The sequence below is a fragment of the Cyphomyrmex costatus genome, unplaced genomic scaffold (assembly GCF_001594065.2).
Source record: "Cyphomyrmex costatus isolate MS0001 unplaced genomic scaffold, Ccosl1.0 scaffold270, whole genome shotgun sequence".
In the NCBI taxonomy this organism is placed as follows: Eukaryota; Metazoa; Arthropoda; class Insecta; order Hymenoptera; family Formicidae; genus Cyphomyrmex; species Cyphomyrmex costatus.
The window spans coordinates 309234-322348 of NW_017276800.1; the positions used below are offsets into that span (position 1 = coordinate 309234).

At 37.3% G+C, this 13115-nt stretch overlaps 1 protein-coding gene across 2 annotated transcripts in view; it reads left to right on the forward strand.

The window, feature by feature from the left end:
• The first annotated feature begins 4421 nt into the window (after positions 1 to 4421).
• The window catches only part of Obsc (Obscurin), a 34782-nt gene continuing 26088 nt past the window's right edge, over positions 4422 to 13115 (forward strand). The window contains exons 1-3 of one of the 2 annotated variants that reach the window (XM_018540843.1): positions 4422 to 9059; positions 9429 to 9538; positions 10957 to 11112. In XM_018540843.1, coding sequence (XP_018396345.1) covers positions 4437 to 9059; positions 9429 to 9538; positions 10957 to 11112 — 4889 coding nt within the window. In that variant the 5' untranslated portion in view covers positions 4422 to 4436. The remainder of the gene's footprint in view (positions 9060 to 9428; positions 9539 to 10956; positions 11113 to 13115) is intronic. The other variant, XM_018540844.1, reaches the window with a different exon arrangement.

Consider the following 13115-nt stretch of genomic DNA (forward strand, 5'->3'; position numbering starts at 1 on the left):
ATATATATATATATATATATATATATAGTATTTATTGTATGGTTTGTGCAGAATTTTCATTAGAGTTATCTCATACCATCATTGGTGGAACGACAATTCAACGAGGGGTAACCGAAGAAGTCGTACATTTAACAAGCAGAGTGAGTATAATATCGATCATGAAAAAGCTTTCATTTTTTTTAAATGTACTTTATTTTTTATGTTTAAATTAAAATAGCTGCTATATTTTTTTATTTATGAAGAGAAAGAAATAAAAATTATAAATAATAAGTATAGTTTAAAGAAATAACAAATGATCAGATTAATTCATATAAAACAAGAAAAACATCGATATTTCCAAAATTCAGTGTCAGCTGTAAAAATTTATAGTTTACGTTACGTGCTCTATAGATTTGTAGTACTGGTAGTATGAATTTTAGAACACAGCCTTAGTTACAAATAGTAGAAAATGTTTTATGTAATATGTTATGTGTTCGATATATTTGAAACTGAAACAAACGACATTTATTCATAGACATAGAATAGAAATAAGTAAATGAGGCAGTACTCCGTCTATCCATATTTCATACTATGTCTATGATACCTCGATTTTTAAACACGCAAATATACAAATCTTTAAATAATTGTCTAGAAACAAAGACAATTATGTCTCTATGTTAATGCTCCGTTATTATTGCTATTGATATATGCATTGAATGTATATTTTCATGCTATGTATACTGGAAATGAAGATGTATGTAAAAAGTTTTATAATCTGTATTATATTAGCGAATATATTTTATGCAGACAGATTTTGAAACATATACTTTATCAAATTATAAAGAGAGGTAATACAATATGTAGTATATAAATATATACTTATAGAATTTTTCGACTATGTAAGTCTCATTTAGTTGACATGTTCTTGACAACAGCAGCATATATCTTTTTTGACACATTGCGTCAGTTCATAGAAAAAATCTGGGAATCATTGTGATTGAGAGAAGACCAGGCGGGTACATGACAGAAGTAGATAGAATACCTGATTCGCTGCCAAAAGCTGTGGTCTACACACTGCCATTTCGAGCCCTCCCGTGATACGCGTGCATGTCTTTCTTCGCGTGTTGTTTCTTTCCCTTTTTACCCATCATTTTGCTCGGCAATCTTTTTAAGATCGTTCTCTTTCGCGCGATGCATACAAGGGATGCATTATATCGGCGCGTTTCAAGTTTCTCGAAGCGCTTCATTCTTGCGATGTTGCTCCCGGAATACGTGCCCAACCCTATTAGGCTTAACTTAGTTAATCGTGCAACTTCTTGATGTTGTAATATATATAAAATTATTATCACGTTATATATTGATTACTGATTACATGAGGTAAAAATATAATTTATTGTAATTCATTATTTGTTTTTTTTATACTTCTTATTCTATCAAGCTTTTAGTAATATTTATTATAATTATTAGCATTAATATCTTAGCACATATTTCGCTCTATCATCTTAACACTGATAAGACATTTCTGAAAATGGAGAGTAAGGCAAACTGGAGACAAAGAGAAATCTCTTCACACAGTTTACGTTTACACGCGAGGTACTTGCCCGGCATTGGTTGGTTTTTATTCCCGGTTTATTTTTGATCGCATCGTGCAATTTTAACAACAGCCAGATGCGTTTATCGGTCGTCAGTGAATTATACGAGCGATCACAAATTCTGCCTACGATATGCACACGTCTGGCGCCTCGTCATCATCCAAAGAGATCTTCCGAAATTTTGATTTCAAGAAAAAGTATTATACTTGAAAATATAAAAGACTTTACATGATTAATGTAACTTTTATAATTAATTAATTACTTGGTCAAATTCTGTAATCGACATTTAATTTCTGTTATTAATTTCTTATTTTAATATTGTCGATAGAAATCAGTAACAATTGTTGTATTTATTTAAATTTTGTGCAGATAAATAATTTTATTTCTTTGGAATTTTAAATTTAACGTTTCACTAAAGATTAATGCGCTCATTTATTATGATAAAATAATATATGAATCGGAATGCTCTTATAATTATAAATCAGTATTGACCTTGTATCGTTTATCACGGTTCGCTCAACTTCTTCCCTGAGAAAGCTTATAGTTGCCGTAAATCACCGCGAATGACTGCGGAACAAAACGTTAAAGTAGCTTTGGTTTGTCCATTAAGTCACGCTAGGAAAACTGCTCACTCGACCATAAAAATATGCAAGTATGTTCTGGATGCTCGCGCGTGATTTTTCCTTCGTCTGCCAACGGACTGGCACCGAATAAACGTTTAAGTTTAAATGCCATCGCTCATTCTCATCGTTTTTCATTGTAAAGCTTTACTTCTCACACCTATTCCGCTTGACATTGCCAACAAAGCGTCCACGTATTTGTTTACGAGGGGCTTAACCATGCAAAGCAAACTACTTCTTGCTCTTTTTAAATCAACATTGTGTCATGAATTTTGCGATTTATTGCTGGGATTTGCGCCCACTACTGTTTAAAACGGAACTCCACTTGGTCATTATCATCAAGAAAATTATCGAGCAATTATAAAAATTCACACCATTAAATTCATAACGAAAACATAGGAAGTTTTAAATTACATGAGAAAAATATTAAAAAATATTCTTTGAATAATCAATAATGCAGTATAATTATTGTATATAACCAGAATCACGTAATTCTGATAAAATATATTCTATTCAAATTATATACTATGCAGTTCCAGAACCGAATCTGTGGTTATCAAATCCGTGGCTTTCAGGACGCGAAAAACTTCCACGTGCAAACTCCCTTGCGCCGAAAATCCGGTGTGGGCTATGCACGACTTCACGGAGATCCGGGTCCGTGTACTCCGTTCTAAAGATGTATTGGAGAAGTGTAAGAAGGGTAGGCTATTTCTGGTTGTGGGAGCTGAGAGAGAGACTCGCTGTGCAAACGGCTCTTAGCCACTTCGTACTCAGAGAGTAGTCTCGCTTTCGCCGCGTATCGCCGATATACACCTTTCGGAAGGACCGTATCTCGCGAAAAGCCGAACGATGTGACCGGTGTAAAGAAAGTGAAGATGTTTTGCTTAGTGATCGGCATGAACGAGGATCTATACGAGCTATAAAATCAACAAAAATTGTATGGAAATATTGGAGAACGCATGCATCCGATTACACTAGAACGAAAAATGAATGATATCACATACATATAATAAACAAGAATAAATATTTTCATGTAGGAAGAAACGATAAGGAGCAATATAATTTTTTACTTCTAACAATGAAACAAGAAATCAGTGTTTAGAGAAAAATATATTTAATATTTTGGAAAGAAATTTTGCTCTTTACAAGATTGAAATTGTCAAGGAATTAAACAAATTTCTGTGCAAATATTGAAAATTAATTATTGTTAATAGCTTTATTTTTAAATTTGTGCATTTCCTAAATTATTTTTAAAAAACTATTATTAAATTATCTGCATAAAAGTGCATATATGCGGAATTAATCAGTGGACTAATAGAAAAATCGAAATGCGATTCGTGACATGTAATGCTATAGAAATTGTTTTTTTTATAGAATTATAAATATGAAGACCAAATCATGAAACCGTCAATATTACGTCAGTTTACAGGTGATGCGTGCGAGGCATTAAGCAATCAAAAGTAAAATGTCAAATGGTTAAATGCCTGTTCTAAGAAAAGAGAGAATACATAATATTGAGCAGATGTAAACTCAAATAGTAAAACAAATTTCTTTTTAAATGGAAATTTAAAACGGATGTTTAACTTTTTAACTTTGGATCAATTATAAAGATTATATCGAGTAGTATCGATAAGTGATATACACTTTGATCTAAATTACATGTTTTATTCAAAAAGAGGAAAAAAATCATAAGAAGTTGCATCTTAGAATCTAGACATGTGTAGATGAATCGAAAAAGATTGAAATTCAACAGACGATATTGCGGCGGAGGCGAGACGGTGATGCGTGAAAATGATCGAGGGCGCAAAGTCGTGATTCCCATCGTGTGGATGCCAAGTTTCGAGCTGATGTCCATTTGTCTACATCACTGGTAAAACGGTTTCGTTGACGTGTGGGTGTAAATGTAATTGGACATTAATTTCTGAAGAAAGAAGCGGTATATAGATCGACCTTTGTTCCGGTTAGAACACGAGTTTCTATAGCGCGCTATTAAAACCAACGATTCGCACGATTTGTACGTCGCAAGTTCAAGTTCGAGATAAATCTAAACCATTCAAAATCTCGAAAGCTTGACATATAATCTTTCAGTCTAATCGTTTTTAAAATGGCAGAGCATACTATTAATAATCTCAAGATACCGTAAAAGGGCACGATTAAGAAGAATAATATATGATCAAGACTACTCCATTATATATTTTTACATAACATGAATTTGAATATCGAATAATTATCTCAGAAGAAGACAATGTCCTTCTGCAGGATAACAGGTAAAAGTCGGGGTCTCCCTAGACCAAATTACTTTCCGCTTTTACCACCTATAAGTCCAGCAGACGCGAAACGATTCTGCCGCATCACTGGCAAATCCTACGGCTTGCCGACTCATCATTACATTCCGGTGCTATTGGGCGCGTATCCTCACGACAAGTCAAAATGTAAAATCACGAACGCGTCAGGTCTCGGCCCGCATCATTACACTGCCGGTTTGATTGTTGGCGAAAAGAAGAAGCATGTGATGCTCAAGGACTATCGCTACGTCTTCCCAATTTTGGAGGGAGAGAGTGAGCAACAACGTGCACTGAGAGAGCTTCTAAAAATGAAGCAAACCCCGATTGAAGAAGCAGAGAAGTTCGTGTACACGGTAGAGGAGCGAAGATGCAGCCTTGTGTTTCCGGCGAAGTTGGAAGCTGCCGTTAGGGACGGAGACGTCAAAGATGTAATGCTCTCGAGAGATTGTGATACTGTTTTGTTAAGACTGAAGCAAGGAAAAAACGTGTCTGTGGATTTTAAAAACTTAGAGGATTTCGAAAATCTTTATGACGGCATGGGACCACGAGAAGAGGTGCTGAAGGAACGAGAAAAGTTGGAAATGGAAGCTAGAAAACGAAAAAGGAAGAAACAGACTGTACTGAATTATGCAAAGAAATTCTTTGAGGAGAAGGAGAGAGCAGCTGACGAGGAAGAACTCCAACGTACCAAGCAGCTTAAATTGCGAAGCATCAAAGAAGAGATTAAGGAAGAAATGGCAGAAAACTGGAAGCACGTGAATATAGAACAAGCGAGACTGACGTCTTTTGATGTCGTGAATGTATCGAGTGCCTTCAAAGATGCAACGGAATCCGTTTCCAACATATTAGACTGGAACTCTCTACAGAATAACTCGAAGAAATCATCTGGTGTTCCGATGATCGAAAAAATACCAATACCCATAATGGCTAAGCCAGAAATTATAGATCAAGAACCAATCTTATACACCAGTCCTATACCTGAGTTTGTAGGTGGTTTGGAAGCCATAGCAATCGTAAAACCGCTGACACCTTTAATCGCAAAACCGGACATTACGTTGCAAAGTGCAATTCAAAATATTCCACAGGATGATCTTGAAGGGAGCGCGAATGTAACGGAAAAGCTTTTACAGGCTGGAGAACAAGCGTTAGAATGTCTGCCTAAGATAGAAGAAATACCCGAACTAGTGCAAAATCTGCCCACTGGCAAAAAGCTCACGATGCATAATGTTAAGGGTCTCAAACTGGATATCAAATCGGCGGAAAGATTTGTCTCTGGTCAAACGGTGCATACACCTTCCGGCACTATTTTCGTGCCTGGTCAAACCTTGCAGACGCCTCAAGGTCCCACCTTTATTCCTGGATTAACTCTTAATACGCCTGATGGTCCTCTTTTGGTTCCTGGACAGATCGTGACTGTGAATGAGTCAGAGGGAGCGAGGACGTCAGTGTTTGTCGCAGGGCAGAGCTTAACGACAGAACAAGGCGAGCGTTTCGTGCAAGGCCAGACATTCCACACAAGCGAGGGAAGTAAGTTTGTTGAAGGTCAGACCGTTCTGACGGAGGAGGGTCCAAAATTTGTAGCTGGTCAAATAGTAGCAAATGATACTTTCGTCGCTGGTCAAACCGTGATTACTTCGGATGGCGTACGTTTTATGGCAGGCCAAACCGTTACGGATTATGGTGGCGAGTCAGTTTTTGTGCCAGGACAAAATGTGCAGATTAATGGAAGATACGAATTTGTTCCTGGCCAATGCGTCGAATCACCGAACAACGAATCCAAGTTTATTCCTGGACAGACATTGTTAACAGCCGAAGGTCCTAAATTTGTTCCAGGTCAATACGTGACTACGAAATCGGGCGAGAAACATTTTGTCCCTGGTGTTGCCAGAGAAACGAAAGATATTTTAACATTCGTATCGGGGATGACGCTGGATACTCCGAAAGGCCAGAAATTTGTTGAGGGGCAGGTGTTAAAGACTCCAGAAGGTGTGGTGTTTTGTCCAGGACGAACTATTATCACCGAGAAAGGCTTCGAATTTATCGCAGCGAGCAAGTTTGATGAAGTAATTTTCCAAGACGCCGGTCCTGTCGGTATACCTATGGATTCAAAGACTGCGAGTGCAGTATCAACTTTCCAGCAGCGTGAGGTTTTTGGTCACATGGTACAGACAGAGAAAGGTATCGAGTTCTTCCCGGAGAACGCGAGAAATCTGCCGGAAGGCAGAAAAATTGTGCCCGGGCAATTGGTCACCGGTGACAAGGATGGACCACGTTTTGTACCGGGTGTCATGACAGAGGATGGCTTCTTACCAGGTCAGATAGTTACAACAGAAAAGGGCGAGGAGTTCGTGCCTGGTCAAGTAATTGATACTAGCAGTGGACCGAAATTTGTACCTGGCCAGATAGTGGAGACCCGAACCGGTCCCAAGTTTGTGCCCGGTCAAACGATAGATATGCCGGATGGACCACGTTTCGTTCCAGGTCAGATCGTCGATACCAAAGTAGGGCCGACGTTTATTCCCGGTCAGGTAATCTACACTGAGGAAGAGGGATCTAGATTTGTACCGGGACAAGTCGTGGACACGCCAGATGGGCCCAGATTTGTACCTGGTCGCGTGGTGGAAGCAGGCGAAATGGGTGTGACTTTCGTACCGGGTCAAATCGTGCAGACGGAAGAAGGGCCTTGTTTCGTCGCCCCGGATCTCATTGATACGCCTGAGGGTGAGCTGGAGTTCTCTGTACAGGGGTTCGAGGTTACTCCTGAAGAGCTGCGACTGCTGCGGCCGCAGCATCTGCACTACAATCCACGTTTTCGCCATCGTGGTGAGACCAGCATAGATGCTAAAATGTTACACGAGCTATCCGAGGCGGGATTATCTGTGGGGCGAAAAGTTGCGACGAATTTACCGACGGTGGACGTGAATGTGGATCCGAAGGCGATGGCTTTAGAGCAAGCCCTCGCCGTGATAACAAAGTTAGGTCTGCAAGGTGGTACGGCTGTGAAATTGGCGCAAGTCATGTCGACAATTGCGCAATTAGCGAAAAATATTGTCCTGCAGCAGCAACAACAACAACAAAATTCGGACACTGCAAATGCAATAACGTTAACAAATGGTAATCGATCGCCCATTATTGAAACTGAAGAAATAGAAGAAAGAATAAACGATGAGAATAACGTCGAGTCACTGCAGAGTATAATAAGAGCAGCGATTGCAGCAGCTGCCCTGATTATATCGGATGATCAACAAATAACATTAAATAATTGCAACTCTCAAGATTTCATCTTTTCTTCCATTGGTGAATCGTTTAACATGTTGTTGCGTCAAAACGATCAAAATATCGATCAATCAGTGAATGAAATTCTAAAAATTCTCTTAATTTCGCAAAATCGCAGTTATCTTTGCCAAAGTGTACTATCGGAATTGTTAAACGTTAAAAAAAATAAAGTGAATATTCTCAAATCGACCGTGAATTCAGGCCAACCGTTGCGGAGAGATGCTGTACTCGACAAACTATCGATGGTTCTTGAAGAGGAACACAGTACGAATTTAATTGGACCGGCCTTTCGAACTATCTCGAAGAACGATCCGGAGCTAGTGTCACTTGTTTTGGAAAACGTGTCGCGACACGTGGCGGACGTGGCGACTGAGAAGGAAGCTGCGGAAACTGTTCATAAGGCGATCGTTCAGGCGGTCCGAGAATCTAGCAAAATTCGCGTAACGGAGCTATTGAATACCGAAGGGCCGGACGTTCGCGAGATGCTGCTTCAAGCTGTAGGTTTAGCACGAGCTCTGGGGATGTCTGATACAGCGAACAGCTTGTTGTCGGTGATCAACGACGAGAAATCTACCCAGGCTCTGGCAAACGACCGGGTAACCATGGACGTATTGAAGAGGCTAGCAATCATGAGGAAACTCGCGGAGGAACGACCACCTTTTATGAATGCTCTTGGACAGCTATGCAGCGATCCGGAACTGGCTAAAACGGATCCGCGATTACGAACTCTTGTAAGAGAAAGTGCCGCACTGATGATAGTACCTGAAGAGACTCCGTTAGTATCCTCAGCCGACGTTCCAACTGCGTTGTTACGCGCTGACAACAGCCTGGCAATGGAAGAATTCTTATTGAAAAGAAGTCATAAGCGGTCAGCTATTTTTATGATTTTGAAACAGGGTATGCAAGCAGTCGTACCTAGAGAAGCTTCCAGATCGGTGTTAACCGGTGAAGTCGCCTATACTGTTCTTGATGAAGATGGTATACATCATTTCGAACCGTTGCACGTATTTTCGGCGCTCAGGCTGAATCGTCCAACCGCTCATCGATTCTCCATGTATTGTTGCCCTGTAGCAAAAGAGGTGGATATTGACGGTGGCGAGATGATGTCCACCACTTTCACCGGCACGACATCGATTGCAAGCAGCCTGAATGGCTCTGCCAATGATAATTCCAATAAACAAGAAAATAATGGTACTGCAACTCTATCAAAATCTGAACAATCAGCTGCTTTTTATTCAGTCAGCAGACAGAACACGCCAAGTTTGAAGAAATTGAACGATGCTCGGCAATGGAGCAGCTTCGAGCGGGTAAAGTATTAGGAAGATAAAGACTGAGCTATGTGATGAACATTTTGGATTTTCCATTGAAGCTAATAAACTATATTTAATATTTAATATTTTACATTAACTATAAATTATATAATACTTAATCAAGAAAGATCTAGTTTCGTGATAAAAAAAATTTTTGAGATGTCTTGTTAATTTCTCTCAATGGTTGAATGGTTCCAAAAAACCTATCTCTATTCTTCGATCAAAATCATAGCTTTATAATTCAATTACGTTTTACAATTTAAAAAAAAGACGCATCATTTCTATTTTTATTTCAAGGTGCACTTGAAAAAAAAAAGTCTGATACAGTTTTTTTATTCTATTTGTGTCGTCATATTTTTGTTACAGGGATCTTCGGAAAATTATGTCATTGTAAAGGACTATATAGCAGACACAGATGGATTCACCGTGAACGTTGGCGACATCGTCGAGGCCGTCGATCATGACGATTCGGCAAAGTAAGTAATTTTTATTTCAAGGATACAATTTAAAAAGAGAAAAATGAAGATAGCTTCTCGATGGATATTGTCATCGCGCTGCTTTTCGCTTTGTGCGCGTACACGTGGGTGGCAACTGTTTCGTGGTAGATAAAATTCACCACGCGATCTAAAGATAGTTCGCACGACTCATCGTTCATACACGCGTCTCACGCTGCGCACGTCTACATACTTGCGATAACGATTGTCCAGGTTGTTTATCACCGATACCCGAGATCTCGATGTATATGCGGAAGTGATAACTGAGATCAAATTGGACGAGTGCATTTATGACCAACAGGTGCATCTCGTCTATTAACGCTGACACTGGTCTTTCTCGCGAAAACAAGCGCGGATAATATCGGATCTTGAAGGCAGCTACTGTTTGAACGTGTAACCGTGGTAGCAATTACGTACTTTCATATTCATCGCTCAACACCATGGCTTCTCCGTGTGATCGTAAGAAAACCGGGGAGCTTTGGTCAAGCTAATCTGGATGTCGAACCGTAAGACGAGGATCATTGCCCCGCGAGTATTAAGACACGCTGCGGGTTTCTGCTTGCACACCCGCCTGCGGTGTTCTATTTTTATACTGTACGGTGGTTTTATTAGCGTTCGGTATGTCTCGTCTGACATATGATGTGAAGTTTGTAAATACTTTGACAGATGGAAAATACGCGCTAAATTTATAGTCGCATAAAAATTTTGCCATAGTAATTTTAATTATGCAAGAAAAACGGCATCTATTTGAATAATCAAAGAATAAAAATCTTGGAATTGCTATTATAATAAATCGCATGAGAGACTTCTGGAATAAATTAATATAACGACGGAAGAACTGTACCGTGAAAACTACGTTTTGCTATTACATGTTGTAAAATTAGCACAGCACATGGCTTTCAACTATATCCTCAAAATTAACAAGATGAAACAGTATGTTGCGAAATCTAATCCGCGAATGGCACCCTCATCTTACCACAATGCTTGTGAAACATCCGCTTTAATCGCTTTGCACGTTAAAGACTTACTCATTGTCATGCGGTTAATTTCGATAACAAATAAATAACTATATATATATATATATATATAGTTACATATATGTAAAAAATATAATATATATAACAAATATGTAATTTAACAGATATAAAATATATTAAGGAGAAAAAAAGGCTAATGAGAATCACATCTCAAATACAAAAAATCACATATATTAATATCCTTGGAAATAACAAATATATTAATGAAAATACAAAAAAAACGCTAGAACATTTTTAAATTAAAAATATATAATTTAACAGATACATATATACATATAACGTCAAGAGATATCTTTTCTATAAACTTCTCATCGCACAAATGGACGAGATCCTATATACAGCGGATGCTTCGCGTTGTTGTAGGAAAGCGAGAATTGATCCCGATCTGGAGATCGAAGTTGGCGATATCTTGGACAATTCGGCCGCCAAACACAAGCTTTCGATTCGACCACGTCGAAATCATACAGATCCGCGTGCTCGAAGCAGTCCGAGCGTCGATTCAGATTCAAGTCTTCAAAGGTAAAGCATCAAGACTGAAACAACGATATTTATTTATGTTTTCATCTTGGAAATCATCTGATAACGTGATGACTAAAAATACGTTCCACATTTGCTAATTTTATCGCCAAAAGCATAAATTAGCTCTTTGATGTATAATATTTTACCCTGGACTTTCATAACAAAGTCTAAAGTAACCGACTCAAAATAGAATAATGAAAGCTGTAATATTAAATTTTGACTCATCAAGAATACGTGACCGTCAGCTTCCTGTACTATAAGATAACGATTGCCGTCATCAACGATGCCATTAAAATGCTGTTAACCCCTTTAATATTGTATGCCATATAAACAATGATAATTCAAGAAATATGTATAAATTTTTAAAAAGTTAACATATAGATTATTTTAACAGTTTTAAGTTTATAATGACAAACCATTTGATAAGGGTATTACAAAAACTTCAACAAAATCTCATTTATGAATTAATACATCAAAATAAGCTAATTGCAGTGTTGGAACAGATACCGTGAAAGGTATCTGTAGATATAGATATATAGGTATCGTATAGGCAAAGTATTTAGATATAAGTATAGATATATTTTATTACAATTATCTAGGTATAGATACAGTTATAAATAAAAAGTACCTGAAAATTTAGATACTCTCTTTCTCTTTTTAGGTACTTTCAACAAAAAAAAACAAAATGGGGGAATAACAATAAGGATAAAGTTAGGGGCAAATACGAGAGTTGTTAATAAAAATAACAACTAGACAAACTTACATGTAAAGTTACAATTTGAAAATTAGAATATAATTAAATAAATTTTGATATAAAATTGCATACATAACATTTTTCGACTCCTGGTTTGAGTCTTTATCAGATGTATAGAAAAAAGTCTTGATTCAAAATACAAAAAATAATAAATTACTATAACATTGAATATTCAAATATTACTAAATTGAATATTTATAATAAGTAATTTGATAAATCTCTTTGCTATTGCATCGTTAGCACATTTAACGGAATAGTCATTCAAATTCCTGCAACATATATGCGCATTTTGTGACTGTTTAAATACGACAAACGAGCATACAAAAGCAATCCAGTTGTCATGCAGCTGTATTGAGAGCAAATTTGGACTTGCACGGTTCCAAAATAAATTTAACACTGCTGAATTATGACGACGCTAATGAAGATTAAGCATTTATAAACGTCCTGCGTAATAATATTTCGCGCGATTATATCTCTACGTGATTGGCGGCAGGCCAGTGTTAGTAAAACCGATAGTATAGCTTATTATTATCTAAAGGAATCTTTAAATGTCAAAAAGGCATTGTATATATTAACAAAATATTACGAACGTTTCGCAAAAATTAACTCATTTATAATTTTAGAAAATTATGTTGTTAGACGAATGCTCGTTTCTGTTTCTACCAATATAGTTTAATTTTAATCTTGGTGTAACTAATTCTTCATTTTTTTAGTTCTAAGGATTAAAAAAGAATAAAGAATAAGTTGAACCGAGATTAAAATTAATCTACATTAATAGAAACAGGCATAATTCGATATGAAATATCAAATCACATTTTATTACTGTTAAAGCGAATTGATGAGATTGAGGTAGTATAGGTACGCTTCTCTATAACTATGAGAATGGAAACATTGTATGATAAAGCTCTTGTGTAGCAATTCGAGTACGTTCGCCAGCATATTTTGCGTTCTATGAATGGACGATAACTTCGATGACAAGATGGCACGATGCCTTAGTCATTCTGCATAAATTTAACTGCGGGACTCCTACGCTTTTGAGAATGTCCATCCATATCATCTCTGTCGATAACATCCAATCCGATATAATCTAATTATTAGATAATTTTATTTATCTTATCATTATCGGTGAAAGTTGAGAATGAAATCGTACATTGAAGATTTCTGAAAAATTACTTTCTAATAAGTTTTTAAATGTTAGGAATGTATAGTCGCGAATTATCATAGATGATTAATATGATTGATAATTTCA